This window comes from Charadrius vociferus, unplaced genomic scaffold (assembly GCF_000708025.1).
Source record: "Charadrius vociferus isolate BGI_N301 unplaced genomic scaffold, ASM70802v2 scaffold14, whole genome shotgun sequence".
Classification (NCBI taxonomy): Eukaryota; Metazoa; Chordata; class Aves; order Charadriiformes; family Charadriidae; genus Charadrius; species Charadrius vociferus.
This window is the reverse complement of record NW_009648876.1, coordinates 11,266,671-11,286,936: the sequence shown is the minus strand read 5'-3', so window position 1 is coordinate 11,286,936 and position 20,266 is coordinate 11,266,671. Positions and strand designations below refer to the sequence as shown.

At 42.0% G+C, this 20,266-nt stretch overlaps 1 protein-coding gene across 1 annotated transcript in view; it reads right to left on the bottom strand.

Annotated features, from left to right (window-relative positions):
* Positions 1-20,266, bottom strand: part of NRXN3 (neurexin 3) — a gene marked incomplete at its 3' end in the record, with an annotated part of 723,331 nt that overhangs the window by 671,474 nt on the left and 31,591 nt on the right. The window contains exons 2-4 of the mRNA XM_009887058.1: positions 18,959-18,976; positions 7,948-7,977; positions 5,616-5,627 (exon numbers count right to left, since the gene is read on the bottom strand). Of these exons, the coding sequence (XP_009885360.1) occupies positions 5,616-5,627; positions 7,948-7,977; positions 18,959-18,976 (60 nt within the window). The remainder of the gene's footprint in view (positions 1-5,615; positions 5,628-7,947; positions 7,978-18,958; positions 18,977-20,266) is intronic.

The window sequence follows — 20,266 nt, the reverse complement described above, 5'->3', positions numbered from 1 at the left end:
CCATCACTCCTCCCAAACGTTATCACAGAGAATCATGCATTCACAAAACAGCATTAACTGTGAGAATTAGAGTCCATTTAAACTGCAGCTGTTCCTTCATTCCTAAATAGGTTCTGAGATCAAAACTTCTCCCTGACTGGTCTCATTACCAAATGTCCCTTTCAACTGGAAGAAGAAAAAGATCACTTTAAAAAAATTGTACGTTTTACAGATAACGTTCCTTCCCGGTATTATGACAACCAGGTAAGTAACATTAAAATGAAGACTTTTTTAAAAATACAGTGGCCATTTTAGCTTTCAGAATTGTGACTTGAAATTTTGCACTGAAATCATCTCTGGCAACAGAAATGAACCCGTAATTTTGATTTTCTATTTCTAGTTTATCTCATTTTCAGAATCTCAAGCTTAAATTATTTACGGGAAAGATGTTCTGTTTATTTATAATGATAATGCTAACTCTGCAGTAAGGGCTTTCTTTGAAATACAAAACCTAAATCCTGGATCTAACATACATGCTGATGTTCCTTTCAGCTCTAAACCCATGCCCTAGAAAAACCCACAACCCTATATTCTGCTATTATCAAAGAAAACATTGCTTATTATGTTCCATTTCCCTCTCTGCTTCTTTGCCTCTTTGTTACTGTCCATTGGAAGGACTCCAATCTGCGGGGGAAAAAACACACTCCAATCTAAACTGAAAAACCTAAATGCCAGGAAAAGGCACAATGTCTCTTTAAGAGTCAACAGTAAATTAACTTGCCCATAAGAGTGCAATAATTAGCAGTTAGTAGCTTATTAAAAGGATGGCAAAGGCCAAGCTGCCATCTGGGATCTCCAGTTTCTTGTGATTGTTATTATGTCAAGATGTGCAACTTGCATTAGCTTTCATGTCTCTGTGCTTGCCCTTACTTTACATGTAAATTTTAATGAAAGATACAGCACTTTAAAAATCAGATGTCCATCAAAAGTGCTATTAGTCTGCCTTTTACAAAGCATATGGCCTGTTTTGCTGCCTCTGCATCTCTACACACCACTGAATGCCTCAAATGAAGAAAACAGAGGAAGGAAAAAAAAGCCTTTCAATGATATCAATTAAATATTCTCTTTGGGCAGAGTGAAACCTGAGCCTCATCGAAAACAGAAGACTACAATACAGCCTAAGAAGACAATATTTTAGCTCCTGTTTACACACAACATGACCACAATGCCTTTAACTCTCACAGGAATCATTCTTCTTAATAAAAATGAAAGCCAATGAAGAATCAGCTGTTTATTCACATGGTAGAAAGACGCAGTTTTAAAATAAAGCAGAAAGAAAGCCTATAAGAAAAAATAAATTACCTATAAAACACAAAATATTTAACACATTATTAAATATTTTACACATACACGTTATTTGTAAACACACATGCTCATATGCACAGACAAAAAATAATTTACCAGAAACGTCCTATTTAATGTCTTTTGTCTGCCTTCATAAATATATTACAAAGAGGGGTAAAAAGTTGGATGTTTATAAATCTATTCCTTTAAGTTAGCTTCTATTCAACTTTTAAGTGACTTCATTCACCAAATTTCAGAAAATGTCATCACCTCTGGAATATAAAGAAATAGGATGAATGCCTTACAGAAATGTCCCCCAATATCTTACACTTGAAATTCATCAACTACCAATCATCTCTAATTAGACATAATAATTACATTAAAATATTTGTTTCTTCCTAAATAAAATATGAAACCAGCAGTAAAAATTTGCTTACAAAATTTTTTTCCAGAAGAATGACATCTACATTCAAGGGGCCTTGGTTCTATCAAAGAGGTTTTACTGATTGGGTATTTGCTAACCATAAAATAAAGTGCTTTATTTTTTAAACAGTCATTAAGAGGAAAGTAAAAACTGAAAGTCACCATCCTTATAATAATGCAGGAAAACAAACCCAATACCACACATATTTTAAAAGCACTAAGGAAAAGACTGTAAGTGTAGAAACCAAACCCATGCAATACTCACATTTTAAACCCAAATATTAAGATATTTTACAGGGCAAAGCAGAGCTTAAAAACCACTGCCAAGGCAGACAAGATGAATGTAGTGTTGTTTTTCCCCTTGTATAATTAGATATTTACAGAGCACAAATGATTTAATTTGTTACTGATGTTTCACTTCAACATTTGCATAAACTCTTGGCCACTCGGATGGACTTATTCACATCGCTCTGAAATCCTAATGGTATTACTGGTGAACGAGAACACAAAATTATTTTCCAGATCAGTAAGGTCCAGTCATTTCCTTCTATCTGAGTCCACAAATGCTATTTCCTTTTTTCTGTGCCATTACCTCCTGGTCAATATTATTGAACAATTGAAAGAAATAACAACCTCACACTGCTCACTGAGAGCAATGCTGAACATCACAAGACTTAAAAGACCTACTTGGGTTAAGGGCAGTTAGGACCAAGGGAGATGATCTGATTTTGCAATGCTGAGAACTACACGGGGAGTTTGCCAGATGCCATTTGTCTACACAATATGCATTTAAAAATGTCCCACCTATGAAATATGTGAGTCCTTTCTCATTTCTCTCTGAGAATGGAGAAAAAACCTGCTTCATGGCGCAAATGAGTGTGCAGCTGTGCAGTTTTTCATCCCAAGCACAGCTCCTGATGGAGGGAAGGAGCCCAGTGCCTCAGAGGAGAAGCAGCACTCTGCAGACTGCACGAGCGCTATGGAGGTGTCCTGTGCACACCCAGAAACCAGCCACACCTCGTTCTTTGTGTCAGAGGGGATGTTTGGGACTTTTCAGTTCTTTGGGTGAATCTTGGCCCGCTAAATTTAACATGAATTTTGCTATTGCCTTCAAGAAGACACAGGACTTCATTCACCAAAAATAGCAGAGTCCCACCAGGAACACAGCCAATTTCCTCTGGAGGCACAAACCTCAATAGAAGCCAGATCCAAACCAAGAGTAACGATTAAAAAAAACCCACTACATATATAAAGGAAGGGTGAAAGGTAGCAAAAAGGCAAATTATCATTTCCTTAAGAAAGGCTGTCAAGAGAACAAATGATATGGAAGAACGTGACTACACATTAACTCCAGTTCAACAGCAAATTAGAGTTGGATATTTATGATCTCCTTTGGTATCATTTACTTGTGGGGGAGTGTTAGGGAAATAAACTCAATATAATTGTTCCTTAATTGTCAATTTCTCTCCTGAAGAGAAGTTGTATTCAGCAATTCATGCCAAACTAAATAAAAGTCCTCCCTGCTCATCATACATGTATAGCTCATCTCTGCAACCAGTTCCATACGCCTAACAAAAACACAAACAATGCATATATATTCAGTTCAGGTTAAAATGCAATTGGTACCCAGGTGCTTTTCTATATCTCAACTACTCCAGCCATCAGCCATTACCCCAAAACACCTCCACTTCATCTTCTTCAGCTTTCCAGGAACTTATGAAAAATAAAATAAAATCTCCTGAACTTTTTAAAAAGGATAGATGCAGAAGAAGCCTATTTACTACAGTGGAAGCAACTAATGAAAGACTTGTTTCAAATGATAAATGTGAGGTAACAGATTGCCATACAGTGTGAAGAGGTTTTATGAAATCAAATACATCATATCCTTTGGCTACATACATGGCATGAGACAGAGTGGCTGCCAGTTTACTAAAAACTACAAGAATGCCAAAAAATATGAACCTTCCACGTACAATCACTAAGGCATCTGGTACCACCTTCTCTGTGAGCTGAAGGCCATGTGTGGGTTCAAAATTACACCGTTTGAGCCCTCTGAAGGGAATACCATTTTTCATACAGAGTGATGGTTCTCTGATGAAGTCACTTGCTATAACTAGAGCTAAAATATACACGTAGCTGGGAAGTGAAACAACATTTTCAGTCAATGACACAATAAATTAAGTTTCAGTGCATATGAATTAATTGTGGGCTATATATTATAATGCTCATTTCTACAGGCTCAACTGGGAGTTTTGCTTCGGAAAAGACTTTCAGTTTAGTCCTGCACAGACTGGTCTGCAGCACAAATGCCACCTGAGAAAAGGGAGCAACATGAGCTAACATCACACCATACAAGACTCGCCCTGATCTACGCTGACCCTTAAATCACACCAAGCCATATATCAGCAAACTCAATTATTGGCAGCTGTGTTGAGACACAGTAACATTTTGTAGGGTGTGCTTAGAACTTTAGATTCTCACACTTTTTACAGTGTACATATGTGATTATTATGTTCTGATGTTCACCTCTTGCTAAGAAGATAGCTCTGAGTACAGCTTATGTATTATCGTTCACCGCCCAACTTTGAATAAAATACAAAAGCTATGAAATTAACTGTTGGAATATTTTTTCAACCTCAAAACAGAACAAATAATATTGAGTACATGATGCACCCCATCACAGAGAATCCAACAATACCAAATAGTTATAAGAAGGTAGGGAATCAGAAAGAGGAATCCAACAAAGAGAAAGTGTTTAATATGCCATTGTGCTCCCTAGAATTCAGGTATTACAGGAGGAGTGATCGCTGGGCAGAGACTGCTTGTGCCTCAAAGGAAACTTATTATGAACAAATCCTCTGAGCTCTCCTATCCTCCCAAATTCATAGTAGTGCAATTAATCATTTCATCCCCCACTGTCTTATTGGCATAGACACACCCAACATCCTCCAATGTGTTCAAATCATGCTGATCAATAGATCAGATTCTTCAGCAGTGTATTTGTTGAAAAGGAGTAAACCTCAGCAAAATAAAACCTTTTAATCTCTCTATCTCATTGGAAAATAGGACAAAGAAATAGATTTTCCTCGAGCAGTGCTTATAATTTATCAATTAATCTTCACCTTTCCCTCCAGTCCAACTGGAGACCCACAGCAGGTTTGCAGCATTTTGCCTTTTTGACAGTTTTGATTAGGGATGGATGACTGCCCTCTGCATGCTAAAGATAGGTGTGAACTGCTGAAGAGCAAGCTGGAGCCCCAGAGCAGCCTTCCATGCCCTGTGCTGTACTGAGCTGCAGAGGAAATGGACCGCTCTGTTCAGCGGTGCTGATCACAGTGTTTCCTCTGCAGCTTTTTGCAACTCAATTTCTATTTGAAAAACACCTCTTCCCTAACAGAGAGGATGGGAAGCAGAGCTGGGGAGAGAAATGATAGCTCAAAAGACCTCCATCATTGAAGGGTACTGGACAAGCCCAGGTTCTGCTTCCACCAACACCAGTGCCAAAATTCCCAGCAGTGGCATCACTCCAGTGCAAGAGAGTTGGCAGTACCAGCTCACTGGCATCTCGCTCTGTCTTCAGCTGAACTGATGGTCCCTTTGCACCCCAGTGTCACCAGCTACAGACAACCTGACACTGCACAGCCCATACTTAGCGTGAACAGGGAGAAAGTAACATCTGTTAAGAAGGTCTCAAAGCATTCATCTTAATAAATATTTCTTCCATAATTCAATAAAAAAGATTGTTAAGAGACCTTTAGAAGTAAAGGCACTAAGTTCCAATATGAGCCACATTCATAAAAATACATTTTTTCCATTGACAAACAAAGATTTTACAAGCAATGAAGTCTTAGAAAGAACGCAATCTCTACCTTTACTTCTACCTACAGACAGGAAGGTGTGCGTCGATTTAAGAGGAGGAACAAGAGGGGTGTCCATCATGGAGGAGGCAAAAGAGAAGAGAAGGAGGAAGCATAAAAAACAGAAAATGTGTCACTGGCCATACTTAGAAAAACAAGAAAATGAGCACATTTATGTAGCAGCCAAACCCAACATAACACAATGTCAAGGGAAAAGCAAGAGACACACCACAACTAAAGCACAAAGCAAGGCTTAAACAACTGACAGTACAACCAGCAACTGCCTGCTTAAGCCTTTTGGCTTTAATTTGATTTTCTACTGAGAAATGCAAACCCTCATGCAATAGCACACCAGTGATATGCCTCATTCCACGTCAAATTCAAAACAGCAAGGGAAACAACAGAGTAGGACAGCAAAGAAATAAATCTCATGGTAATATATTTGCTAAACACATTTCACCTACCAGAGCTAATGTATTTGTATATAAAGTTGACATTGCATATTTACTCACACATATACATTTACATATTTTATATCCATCGTATTGTTATAGAGAGTAAATATTTATCAAAAGGGAGTATCCGTGAGTTGGTTGGCAAGAAAAGAGAAGCCACTGTTCCCTGATGTGTCACGGATAAATAAGGGTGGCTAAAGTTGCCAGAAGCCAATATTTTCCACATTTTTTTTGCCAGCCAAGAAAGGGCTGATGACAGTCACACAGGCCAGAATAGGTCATGCATGTCTTCATGAGCCAGCTGGGTTGCAACTTGCAATTTAAATGGCCAAGTGCATCTGCTTATATAATCCAGTGCTAAATCACAGACTACTACAAAGATACATTCAGTGTTACTGAGATTGAAAGTGGCCATGAAAGTTCACTGTCCTGATCACTCCCAACATGCCATCATCCTTCCTCTGCCAACGGCTTGCGATACTTAGCTGCATCCTGTGCAACTAGGACATGCTGAAGGGACCTATCTGCGGGATGCTCCTTCACCAAGCATGACCTTCGAGCCATCAGCCCGGGGAACCATAAGTGGGGTTACAGAAGCAGCTCAGCGCTTCCCAGAGCTTAGCCAGATGCTCCACGTGCCAAGCACCATGGTCTTGACATGTACTCATAAAAAGCCCTGCTTTCCCACCACAAAGGGATGCTAAGCAGTACAGAAACTGAAGAGTGAGCCGCAACTTCACCTCTGATTGTTTCCTAAGCTTTCACAACCTCAGAGCAGACATCTGCCTTGAACTACAGAAGAAAAACCGATTATGTCCTAAGCCAGTCTACATTTTACTGAGATATATAGAAACTATGTCTCTTTTATTCAAGTACCTAATTACTCTTGAGACTTCACAGGCTTCACTCTGGACTGCCTAACCTCAGATACGTGTTCACTTAATGGCAAAACCACTATTGTGTACACCTAGTCTAGGAAAGACTCACCAGGCTTAAGAGTCAAAACTCGGATTTTCTCCCCACAAACAGTTGGTCTGGTCTTCCTAGCGCACCACGTGCACACACCTTGCATTAAGTCTTCAACCATTTCACTCTTGCATTCGCAAGACTGGAATACATCACCAGTGCTGCTAACCCTTCCCCGAGGACCCATGTCAGCAAGACAGTAACACTGTCAGAGGAAAACAGAATCAGTCCTCTCCCCACTTCCCCTCTCCTCACCAGCTTCTTGCTTCACACCTCCACAGTGCAAAATGGGACTAATGATCTCATCATGTCACAGCCAATAGATCTGTAACACAATCCAAGCTGAGATATTAAAATGTGAACTCTGATACAGGCCTAGATCCCATTTGTAGCCTAACCTGGGGTTAGCCCTGTTCTTTTTCTAAACCACTTTGCTGTGTGCATATTTGAATATTTTAAATTGCAGACACAGGACTTACAGGCCATTATATGCAATTTTCCTCAGGATTCATAATGAGTTAGGATCATGCCATGAGGGCTATTAACATATTTTTTGTAATAATTGCACTCTTAAATGTAAAGACCAACATCGAGGTCTACATTTGCCAGGCAGAAGCGGGAGTCATTACAGCTGGCACAATAAGAAAGAAATTGCAAGATAAAATAGTTGGTGGGCTGCATGGAAGGGGGAGGCATACCTCTTTACTGTCCATGGAATCGTTTCATGCTTCCTCTTGGGCACCCAGTCCCAGGCTGACAAGTAGCCACGGCTCATGGGACACAGAGGCAAAAATGCAAATGGCTTGACTGGCACGCAGTAGGCTTAGCTGCTTTTGTCATGCAAAGCTCAGCTCAGAAAAGCAGCAGGGACAAAACTCTTTCATCATCAGTGATTGAAACAAAGAGAAAGTCAAAGGACTTACCTTGTTCACCCATCATCAGGTGTGAGAGGCCTTTGAGAGAGAGAGAAAGAGAAAGAGGAAGTAAGAAAAAGAGAACAAAACAGAAAAAGAAGCAGCATTATCCATGCACTCAGGTTGCAGTCCAATGCCTCTCAGGATTGGAGCTCGCATACTTGAACTAGACCAAGCATGGCTGTAGCACACAGGGCACACACATATGCAGGCGCTGCTTTCCACCCTGAGCAGGAAAGCGTCTGTCACGGGTAGAAAAAAACTTGCTGGTAGTTGCAGAACTGTGTTTGAGGTTCATCATATCCCTTGGGGAGTGACTCTAGAAGCACTGCAGACCGGTGTAGCTAAATGGGCTAGGAAAGCCAAGGTCTGCAATAGGACTTTGCAGGGAGCATTTGCTCCTCTGTAGAGCTATAGAAATAACTTCTCCTCAGCTAAAGATTTAAAATTCAAGGCTGCAGTGGTCAGTGAAAGGGAGGCCATGATTCCACCACACCTGCTTCAGAGGAAACATCTGGACTAAATGCATACGTGCGCGCGCACACACACAAAGCTATCCTCATTCTCGAACATGGTGGCTTCAGAATGTATTTTTAGGAGTCGATCAACACTGCTCACACTTACTAATTAGATACCAGTACACCAGACCTGGCAAGGACTAAAAAAATTACCTGCAATCTATTTTTAATACTACTCCATTTCCCTTCTGGGAAGATTCAACTACAGAGGGCAGCGTGTTACCTCATGGCTCTATAGCCGAAGCTACTCTTTGGTTTCATAATTCATAATTTCATAATTTTAGCTCTATAGCTAAAGCTACCCTTTGGTTCATAATTCAAGGTAAAGCCAGAAAGCAGCATAGCTCCCCACAAAAGTGCCAGACACTGTCAGCTCCATAGATGGGCCTGTGGTGGTCACTTGGGCTGCTCCAGTCTCTGTCTGATAACTCTTTCTGGCATAAACCTTGTTTGTTTCAATTAAAATCCATATCTAGCCCCAATTTTCAAATAGGTTTACTGTACAGCTGTATTCATACAAATATCACTTTTATATATATATTCATGCCCAATCCATTAAGCATCAACTGACCCATTAGTTAATTTGGTGACACATGATTTCACAGAACTAATGTATACAAAAATCAAGTCCTACCCACTCAAGCCATGAGTGACCCCTTTTCTACTTGGATCCCTGACCTTCTTCCCTTAGCTTGATTCCTTCTCCACATCTCCTACACCTCACAGCACTTAGTATGGCAGGGATTTTGATACACACACACACACACACACACACCCTATTTTAACTCAGTTTATTAATCAAACAGGGCTGTGACTTTTTAATTTCACGGAGACTGAGAGGTCAAATGAATTTATTAGAATGAGAATTTTCAACAAGCAGCATGCTGAGTTTGAATTTGTTTATTTCTCTCTTTTATATTTTTCCTTTGTGTCTGCTGGAGAAATCTAAAATCCAGATCATCCCAAGAATATGTTCACCCACAGAGAACTCCAAGCCAGATAAGGGGATTAATAACTGTACAGTCTAAGGAATGCAAATATCTTAATGTTCTTGAAGATTATTGTGGATTTAGAAAAATAATCAGAAACACAACATAGGTTTAGATTTTTTTAGGTTTTTTAGCTATAAATAAACATAGCAGATTTTATACTGTAGGACATATTTCTTGTTTAAATTACAAGATATAATTTCACTGAATCATTTTGCTCTGCTAGTAGAGCAGGTTGAATTTGTGTCCCTGTTTATGGCCACTGACCCCATCATTCTTAATAAGCAAATCTTAGGTCTGTCCAAATGGGCACTTGAAAGTCACTGTAAAAGGCACTGTAAAAGACAAGAAGACAAAAGTATAATTGTTAGGACCTACAAAGCACAGAGACTCTGTAGCAATGGTGAAAAAGGAGAAAAGACAAGAATGTGGCAGTATGACGTGCAGCTGAAGCTGGCAAACAGGGAGGGGACATCAGACCCAGAGCAGAGCTAGGGGTCCCAAGCCCTCAGCCCTTGTACACCACAGGGAAGGAAAGCCATGGCTAAGAGGCACAGCACCAGCAGATGCAGCTGCTGGGGATGGCAGGGGCCTCATCCGCTTGGGGAGACGGGACACTGACAAAGAGAAACCTCCAGAGAAGGTTCAAAGCAAGAGCCTGCATTAAAAACCCTGAATCGCACCGTAAGAAGACGCCTTCTCTCTCCACAAGCCACAGAGGACCTACAAAAATGTCAGGAATGTCAACACCCCTTTTGTCTTTACCCCCAGAAGACCAATGCTGTGTGCCCTATCTGTCATGCTGTCCTGGTTCAAGGCATCAGCCAGGTGCAGCCCAGAGCCCTTTGCCTGCAGTCCAGGAGCAAGCGCACCCCCCAAATGTACCCCTCATTCTGGTCCCCGGTTTGGCCTTGGTTCAAATGCCTGCAACTCTGCCTTCTGACTCTTTATGCTTTTTGACAAATGTGAAATAAAACAGCCGTTGCGGTATTGTATGTACCTCTTGATCTTCTAGTTTCAACTGGACAGTAGAAGTAGGGAGATTCATGAAAAATAATAATACCCTCCACCCCCCACAAATGCTACTCTTTCCTTTTTAAAATAGGAAGAAAAAGGAAGGTGGACTTGGAGATGCAGCAAAAAAACCGTATTACCTCGTAAGTTGTCCATCGACAGAGAACCTCATTTTAACAAAGAGAACACTAACAGAATTCCAGATTCATTGTTAGATAGAATAATAATATAAATAATGAAATAACATATCAGCTTTTCTCATCTGAAAATTTTCCTCCCTTGCAATTTAAAGTAGGAGTGAAAATGAGTGTATTTATCTCCAACAAAACATCATTAACAACCAAGACTCTCAACCATTGAGATCTAAAATCTGTGACATTTGCAGCATGTGTAACAAAGGCTCCAAATTAGTCCCGGTAAAATCAACATGGAAAACGTGAACTGACATCATTGTCTCACCTTTACATCAGTTTCAAGATATGACAAGACACTAAAACAATTTTCAAATCATAAAAGTCAAAGTCATCTCAAGGTCACATGGTGTAGCACTTGCTATTGGACTACAGTAATCTAACAGGGCATCCAACAAACCAACGCAAGAGGTGTAAGAATTGTTCAGACCTGCAAACTAGATCAGATTCTGCCAGAACAGGGCGGACACCTATCACCGTGCTATTTGGGCATCAACCATAAAGGCAGGCAAAGCTTTCAGCAGGCTCAGGATGCTTAATGAACTCATCAGGTCCCAAAGCACATTATTCACATGTACTACCATTGCTTGTGCCAATAGCCATCCCATTCCAGGGAAACCCTGTAAGAAAATCTGAGTTTCCACCTAAACACAGGTGAAATGTGCTTTCCTTTTAATATTAAATTTGTTCATCAAGAAACCCTGATTGAAGCCTCAGAACTGCAAACTCAGCCAGTGTAGAACTGGGAAAAGCTTGACACAAACCTGCATAAGCTGTAATGGTCAAGGGGTTGTGTGCTCTTCCTAAACCAATCTAGTCATTCTTATAGTAATCTACTGGCTGGACACAACTGTTGCTGAGCAAAAATGGTGCGTAGCAAGTGCTCTGGAAAAGGTTTAGGAAAACCACAGAATAAATAGCTTATCTCCCTGCAAAAAATGTCAAAGTCAGGAATCTGGTGACTTACTGTTCCTGAACTTCAAACATGAGTGAGAGTAAGGACAAGCACATGGCTTCGGAAGACGGCTCTCAACAGGTTTCTTAGATAATGATAAGCATCTGCTTGTGTTCAGCCTCTGGAGCCCCAGCTTCTTCAGACTTCTGGCAGTAATGTGAAGAGAATGTGGCCTGCTTCTTCAGAACATCGGTTATCAAAATAGTATGTCCATTCCTGAGAGCAGACGGACATAGAAACTCGGTTCTCTGGCCATGATTTATGCCTGTCCCAACTGACTCTTCCTATTTAGGTCTGCGAGTTATTTTGATATTTCTTTAACCTACAACCAAATCAGTATAATTTTCTTAAAGGTTAATATTAATCACCCTTTATCTCAAAGTAACATTTCAATTTTTTAAAAATTGTAAACCATCTGCTTTCTATATCAAAATAGTAAAATTAAGTGGCTCTAATTGTACAAAGTATCAAGGGCCAACACTGGATTCTTATGAAGCCAGAAGGACATTTTAAAAAGCAGCTTCAGAATACAATGATATGAAAGAGCAATGCAGTTAAACAGCAGTCCTCATCTACAAGGATTTACTCGGGGCAATTTTCAAGGTGGAGGAGAAAATGAAGGAAACCTTGGAGGCAGTTTGACGTCGCTCCCACTGCCCCTCCCCCCAGCACCACATTTGGGCACTTAGCACTCAAAATGGGAAAAAAAAGCCACAAAAACTAAGAAAGTTATGAGAGCACAAAACACAGCTGAGAGTGACAACTGATTGCAGCAACAAAGGAAGATGGACTCCTTCATCTAGTTAATTATAGCTTGTCCCGTATTACTGGCCCAATGCTCTGGGGGTGTGCACGTGTGCGTGGGTGTGCGTGCACTGCTGAATTGCTCTGTTAAGGCAGGCTGCCTCAGTATTTCCCTTTTAATGATGCTGCCAGATGATTAGCCCAAAACCTCTTAATGAATGGGAAGAGAGACTGCCAGGCAGCAGCCTCGCTCTCCCCAGGGGCAGGCTTGCCCACAGAGGATCCTTTCCTGGGTATGAGGCTTCGTGACCCATTCAAACAATAGGAGGGCCAGCTGCAGTGTATGTCTGAGGCAGGGCACCGTGCCCCCTGGTCCAGGATATACATGCAAATCCTTTACGGCAGAGCTGAAGAAAGAAATAATGCAAACCAGGGATTCTTCCAAAAATAAAATGACAACTACTATAGAGAAGAGCATTCTGATAAGTGATGGAGTCTGCTGTTTCACCCTCAGCAAGTTTGCAGATGACACCCAGCTGAGCGGCGTAGTTGACATGCCTGAAGGATGAGATGCCACCCAGAGGGACCTGGACAAGCTTGAGAAGTGGGCCAGTGTGAACCTCATGAGATTCAACAAGGCCAAGTGCAAGGTCCTGCACGTGGGTTGGGGCAACCCCTGGTATCAATATGGATTGGGGGATGAAGGGATTGAGAGCAGCCCTGAGGAGAAGGACTTGGGGGTATTGCTGGATGAAAAACTGAACATGAGCCGACAATGTGCACTCACAGGCCAGAAAGCCAGCTGTATCCTGGGCTGCATCAAAAGAAGTGTGGCCAGCAGGTCAAGGGAGGTGATTCTGCCCCTCTGCTCTGCTCCTGTTGGAGTGGGTCCAGAGGAGGGCCACAAACATGATCAGAGGGTTGGAGCACCTCTCCTATGAGGACAGGCTGAGAGAGTTGGGGTTGTTCAGCCTAGCGAAGAGAAGGCTCCAGGGAGACCTTATAGAAGCCTTCCAGTACCTAATGGGGGCTAATAAGAAAGATGGGGACAAACTTTTTAGCAGGGCTTGTTGCAATAGAACAAGGGGTAATGGCTTTAACCTAACAGGGTGGATTTAGACTAGATAAAATGAAATTTTTTTACAATGAGGGTGGTGAAACACCGGCACAGGTTGCCCAGAGAGGTGGTGGATTCCCCATTCCTGAAAACATTCAAGGTCAGGTTGGACGGGGCTCTGAGCAACCTGATCTAGTTGAAGATGTCCCTGCTCACTGCAACGGAGGTTGAACTAGACAACCTTTAAAGGTCCCTTCCAACTCAAACATTTCTATGATTCTATGTTTACACCTCCTTTCCTGAAACTAGTACTTCCTTAAGAAATAGGATTTTTTCTCCTCTGAGTCTCCTACCCCAGCTCCATCAGCAGTTTCCTTTTCTAGTTAGGGAGGACAGCTGACAAGTCCCCCTTCTCCCATGTGGTCCTTCTTAAAATAGGCATCTTTAGGTTTCCTAAAACCCAAAGACCAAGAAAGACTCCCTAAGAGTCCCCACATACCACAAAGAGGGCATTCCAGCAGAGCCAAAGGATAGGATTCAGAGGAAGAAGCAAAACCCTTGTCTTGATTGATGTAAAGAATGGATGAAGAGGAAAAATCATTCTGAGACCTAGTTCAGACCTTTTACCTGCTAGACAGGTCAGCTTTGCCAAGAGGATGACCTGATTTCTTGGCTGCTGGCATACATGATGCCCATTTTTTCTAACTGGGCAAAGCAGTAGCACAAGCTGGGGAGCAGTCCTTTTTGTTTGATTCAACCACAATACACACAACAGCCAAGGGGCTTCTCGCAGGCCCCAGCAGTGAGGCCAGCCGGGAGTGCAGTTTTGTTATTGTAGCCGGAGGCCCACTTCCAATCCAATTACACACAACAGCTGTGCTAGTTCCTCTTGTCCATCCCTTCTGCTTCCTCTGCTATGTAATTCCGGGATAGGTTTTGTCATTATTGGGGGCAGTGAGTCAGGGTGAGTGGCACGTACTCTGAGTGATCAAAGGAATAAGAGCATGATGCAGAAGCCATACAAAAAGTCATTTACCTGAACATCTATGGGCAGAAATAGTGAAAAAAACATACTATCTCCTTTCCCCCACAGCAGAAACAGTATTCTGACATTGCACATAGCATATTCCTAAAAGTAGTCACATAGGGAGGGCGACAAACATGGTGGTGTTTGAAAGCATGAAAATAAACATGCAAGTGTTTGCAAAGATGGCCACACACACAAGAGAATGCGTGCAGGTAGCAAGACCTGAGGGTGAATGCATTTTATGGCTGACCCATAAGAAGATGAGCATCACTGCAAATCAGAGCACCTGAGCACATAGGTGCATAAGTTGGGAAAAGAAGAACTGTTAGGCATGGAATAGAATTCTTCAGCTTGGAAAAGACATCTGTGACAATATATGCGATAGAGGTAAAATCCCCAATAATAGAAAGCAGGTGAACAAAGAATATTTTTTTTCCCTATTTGTCAGAACACAAGGAGTAAGAGTCACTGAATTAAATTCTTAAGTAACAGGTGAAAAAAACAAGTCAAAGAAAGTACTTTCCACATCTGAATGATTAAACAATGGGACTTGTTATCACAAGATACTGTGAAGTTAAAAAATATAAGTGGATTAAGAAAAACAAAGACTGGACACATCCAGAGAAGATATGTCCATCCATGACTGTACAACACCATGATCTGGATGCAGTATCAGGTCAGGAAGTCCTTGGAACAGTGAATACCAGAAACCACAAAGGTATATCAGGACAAGACCGATGCTCACGTAGTTTCTTCAACTTCTTCCAAAGCATCTACTTCCATAAAAAAGAGGCTTCTGGGCTAGCAGAATTCTTGCTCTGACCCCAGTGACCATTACTGCCATATTGTTGAAAATGGGTGTGCATGGAGCTGAAAAACATTCAGGTCTCAATGCAAGAGGATCCAATTAGGGGACAGTGCCTGTGCAAAGAGCATGCAAGAACGAAAACAACTGTGGCACCTATGAAGAAGGACATAAGCCTAAACAAATTGCTTTCAAACACTTGTGTGAGCGGCACCGAAGAAATGGCATGGGTGGATTCTTACTCTGACCTTCTGTGAATAGAAAACTTCAGATGGGCTGAAACACAATTCACACATTTTCATGCCCAAAAGCAGAGTTCACTTTCAAGGGAGCAGAAGCCATCATACAGGGACTGCTTAAATGACCCTATGACATGGAGTTAGGGAGACATACTAAAACAGCAGCCTTGAGAGTAAGAGAGGAAAGAAGCATTAAAAGATGGAGTTTGAAAGACTAAAGACCTGGATCAGAAAAGTGCTTGTATGCTTGTGCCTTCAAGGATCTCTGTATCCTTATGAAGGAGTTGTTCAGGCAAACAAGGACTAATTTTTCCTCAGGGCCCCAACTAACTAGGTCATTTCTACTGGGTTGTGTCCATTCAGTTACATGCAAACTCTAGTCAGCAGTAAAATCATGACAGCAAAATGCCCAGAACTTCATCTCTTAGCCTCCTCCCCATGAATATCTGAAGATCTTTCCCACAAAAGGGATAAGCGTGACATGAATAGGAAAAGTAGTATTGAAACTTCAATACTCCCCAGGTATCAGTACCAGGCACCATAATATCAACGACCCATATTCAGTTCTTTCTCCTGCATGTATTCTTCCACTAAAAAAAAAAAACAACAACTAAGTGAGACAGAAGTATATCACATACTCCTTGATCTACTGGTCTTTTCCCAACAATTTGTCTTTCAGAAGCTAGACCACTGGCAGAGTAGAAGGTGGAAAGAAAGGGGCAAGTATTGTGCAGAGGTGACTGAGGCATCCATTCTGGTCTATGCTGCACACCACTCCCCAGCCAAGGCACTTAACCTCTGTAAAAAGGTTCTTAACCTCATTAATGTTCAGCCCAAGATCTCTAAGCATGTTGTGAAGGTGAGGTGAGGCTGTGGCTATAACCCCAAAAGGAAAACTGAAGTACTAAAAAGAGAAGTTATTTCTCCTCTACGTGACGCAGCGAGTCGGTGACCCAGCTGAGCACAGACAGCAACATTCCCAACTCCAGGGCCCTGTTCTAAATACTTGACTTTGGTGCTTACAACGTGGTGGTGTTATTTAGTGACTGGGGATATAGTATCTGCAGGGCAGCCGCAGTCCGGCCAACTTCTGACAAACTCCTTGAATTTGTGAAACAAGCCAGATGGGATCTTCAGGTGGCTCTTGAAAGGAGTGTAGGACACCAGCCCCTGTTGCCAGAGCACCTCTTCTTCAGAAGCAAAGACTTCACAGCCAGGGAAAGCTCATACTACGTACCTTCTCTTACTGGGGAATTAGTTCTAACCAGTCTATTCAACAATAAAAAATACTCAGTTAATCAATGGGTTCTTTACAGCCCTTCTGCCGCCTGTGGGTAAATGGTTACCATTAGCTTATAAAACCCCTAATTTGTCTTGCAAACAGTGGATGGTTAAAGTAACCATTTTGACAGGTGCCTGGGGCTCTGTCCTCACAATACAGATAGCTGGATGGCCAAATAGGAAGAGAGCCTCTGCACAGCCGGGCAGAGGTGAAGTGCACACCCAAACCCTCCTGGTGGTCCACATCGCTGCCCAGTCAGGCAGCAATGCCAGCAAATGCAGCTGAGCAGAGGGATTAGACTGCCTAGAATTAAACAGTTGCAGAGCCCAATAAAAAATTACCTAAGGTGTGGGTAATTGTCAGACTGAAAACGTACAGATGGGTGCAAGAGCACATGGAAAAGAGCATTCACGTGTGACTAGAAATCCACGTGAGAAAGCACGCAGCAGTCCTGAGAACAAGAACACAAGTGTATGAGCGATGAGGAGAATAAAAAATGTCCACCCAAGCATATACATTATGTGAAAAAGAGGGCAGTGGGGCAGAAGAGCCCATTCAGAGAGCAGAAGGATGGACTGCTCCCAGGGTGCCCACAGTAACAGCAGCATGGTCCTGTCCTGGTTGTGGCACCTCTGCTTGGATCCCTACTAGTGATGCTGTCATGATCTGTACGCTGTGCACACCTGGGAGATGGCCCCGATGTTGTTCGCAGCAAACTTGTTTATGGCATAATATCAGGAGTCGTACTGGTAGAGCATAGCAAGACCATGCCTTTCCAATTCAACCATCCTCCTCTGCCACAGACACCAAAAGCTTCAGGACGTGGTGGAGAGACTTGTGACCCCGAGCCCTTGGTGCATGCCCTGTCATATCCTGCCAAGATGAGAGGAGACAGGAGTTCCTGGACACCTCAGACTGGGGCAGAAAAGGTACATGTTCAGTCCTGTGGGTCACCGAAAAGATTCAATGTTACTGTTGACGAAGCCTTTCTTTCCAAGGCATGCCAGCCAACATTTGCCATTTGGCCACTTCCATCCCCATTGTTGCCAGCTGAGATGCGCACAGAATGCAAAGGACCTCAGCAGAACAAAAAGGGGGCTGACGAGAGAAGCCAAGAGGCTAAATATGCAGGGAAATTACCCGAGTGGCTGGCCCTCACTGCGTCTCTGAAGTGTTTCACAAAATCTGATTATCCAAGTGTAGAAAAGAAGCAAATTGAATGGAGAACTCATTCCAAGTCCAGGTTGGGTTTAGCAAAAGTTATGCAAAAAGCTGAGAAGGAAAAGAGCCTCAACTCTCCCATCATCCTGCTCCAGCCAAGGCAATGCCAGCTGCTTCCCTGGGCTCTTATTTCCATTTCACATAATGATAAACCAGGTGGATCTGCCTGAGCATGAGGTAAAAATTAGTTTCTTAAGCTTCAGTGGCAACAGGATGTGGACTGCAGCATAAGGTGATGTAGTTTGATTAACCCTTGTAGCCGAAGTTGGGGAACTCAGATCCTTTCAGCAATGAGAGAGCAATCTGGGGAGGGAAGTTGGAGTTCTCTGTGGTAAAACGCTTCCTTGTGGAAGAACTCTCCAAATGAACAAGGACACAAAACACACCTTTTTTTTTTTTTTTTTTTTCCTTTTAAATGAATTGTTTGTGCCCTGTTGGGAATTGAAGTTTTGATACCTAAATAAGACTACACATTCACATTTGGCCAGAATGATACTACTGATTTTTAAAATCTAAACTAAAACAACAAAAAAACCACCCTTTGTTAGTGGAAATGAAACTCAACACATTATCAGTGGGAATACCAAATGGAGTAGACTGCAGTAGGAGAAGGAAAATGACTGAACTAGATTTGTATGCCAGACTACACAGAGATGTATCAGAAATAAACTGTGTATAATGCAATGTTCAATGGCAGGTAATTAACAATACAAGCAACAATTTTTAACGTCATTTTCATTCAGAAAACATCCCTTTAACTGACCAACGCAATGTAATCTCTGAAGAGGGAAGTTTGTGACCTTTGCTACTATGAAGCCCTTCTTTAAGCAAAGACTTTGCAATCCAGACCCCGTGATGTCCAGGATGAAGATTTGCTCTGTATGGTCTCAGGAAGCAGGATCAGATTTCTGCTACTGGTAACTGCCCATCACCACTCCTTAAAGAGCAGCCTTTCAGCTCAGCAAAAGCAACACTTACCTGGAATATGATTGACATCTGTTGAGGTGTTTTCATGGCAAGCAGAAGGGAGAAAAGGAAAAGAGAGAGAGAGAAGAGAGAAAAGCCATTAGAGATGCACACAGCAACTTAGCATCCTTGCATGGAAATCAATTTCATGCAAAACCAGAAGTAATTAGGTTTGTTTGAAGGCCACCCATCTGCAGCCAAGCATCCAGCCATGCAAGGGAGGAGGCACTGGATCCCTCTCCGCTGTGCATGTAAAAGTGAATCCACCATCATATCTGTCCGGAGAGAGAGTTCCTGGAATCAGATAGAACCAAGCCACATCAGTTCCTGTAAGAATATTGGTTAAAATATTCTACTGTTTTTCACACACAAATGCAAAAGAAAGAAACAAAAAACAACCTGCCTACAGTAGGTTTCTATTGCACATAAATTCAAGCAAGTTTTCAGAAAAAAGAAAATAACCTGCTCCCCTTTTACGAGGGGCCATGTGAATTTATGACCAGGTGCAAGACATTCAACACAGTCCCAAAGTCTAGAAGAGAGTCCATCCCTTTTCATTCCTTCTGCCCATCATTCCCAAAACAACATCCTTCATTGCAGACAGCAGCAAGGGTGGGAGAGAAGGAGTGCCAGAGGCTTGCACATCCCACATGTTGTCTTTTCACAAGATGCTGAATTCGGACCAAATGGCATTCAGTATTTTTTCTCTTTGTGACATAAGAGCACTTTTCAGTATCAATCACAAAAATCCCAGAATAAAATAGTCCTTTAAAATTTGAGGAGCGAGACTACGTGATAGTATCGATCACAGAAAAGGCATATCTTTGAATGTAGAGTCTGTTTTGGGCAGAGTGCACCCACCCCAGAGAGCGTACTTTAAAAAAGTGCCTCTTACAACTTTTTTAGTATCCCAAGTTTAGTCTTTGTCTGAATAGCTACCCTTATCATAACACCATGAGGGAGGAACCCCTGAAATCTCATGGGATTAGACTAGATTAATGTTTTCCTTCCAAGGCAGCCCCAAAGAAAGAAAGAAAAAGAAAAAAAAAAAAAAGAACTTGCTTGAGGAAACAGTGGGGCCAGATCCATAGGTAGCATTCTTCCCTGGAGGCCTGTACCTTGCCCAGGAGTTGTGCTGCTGCAATTATCATCTTTCATACAAGACTTCAAAGCAATACATTAACGATTTGGACTAATACAGGTCTCAGACCGCTTCTGCCGCAAGTCTAGGAGCATGACATGCTGGGTGCTTTGGCTACACACCAAGGTCTAAGAATGTATTCTTCCCCAGATATCCCCTCCAATTTCTGTCAGTATTCC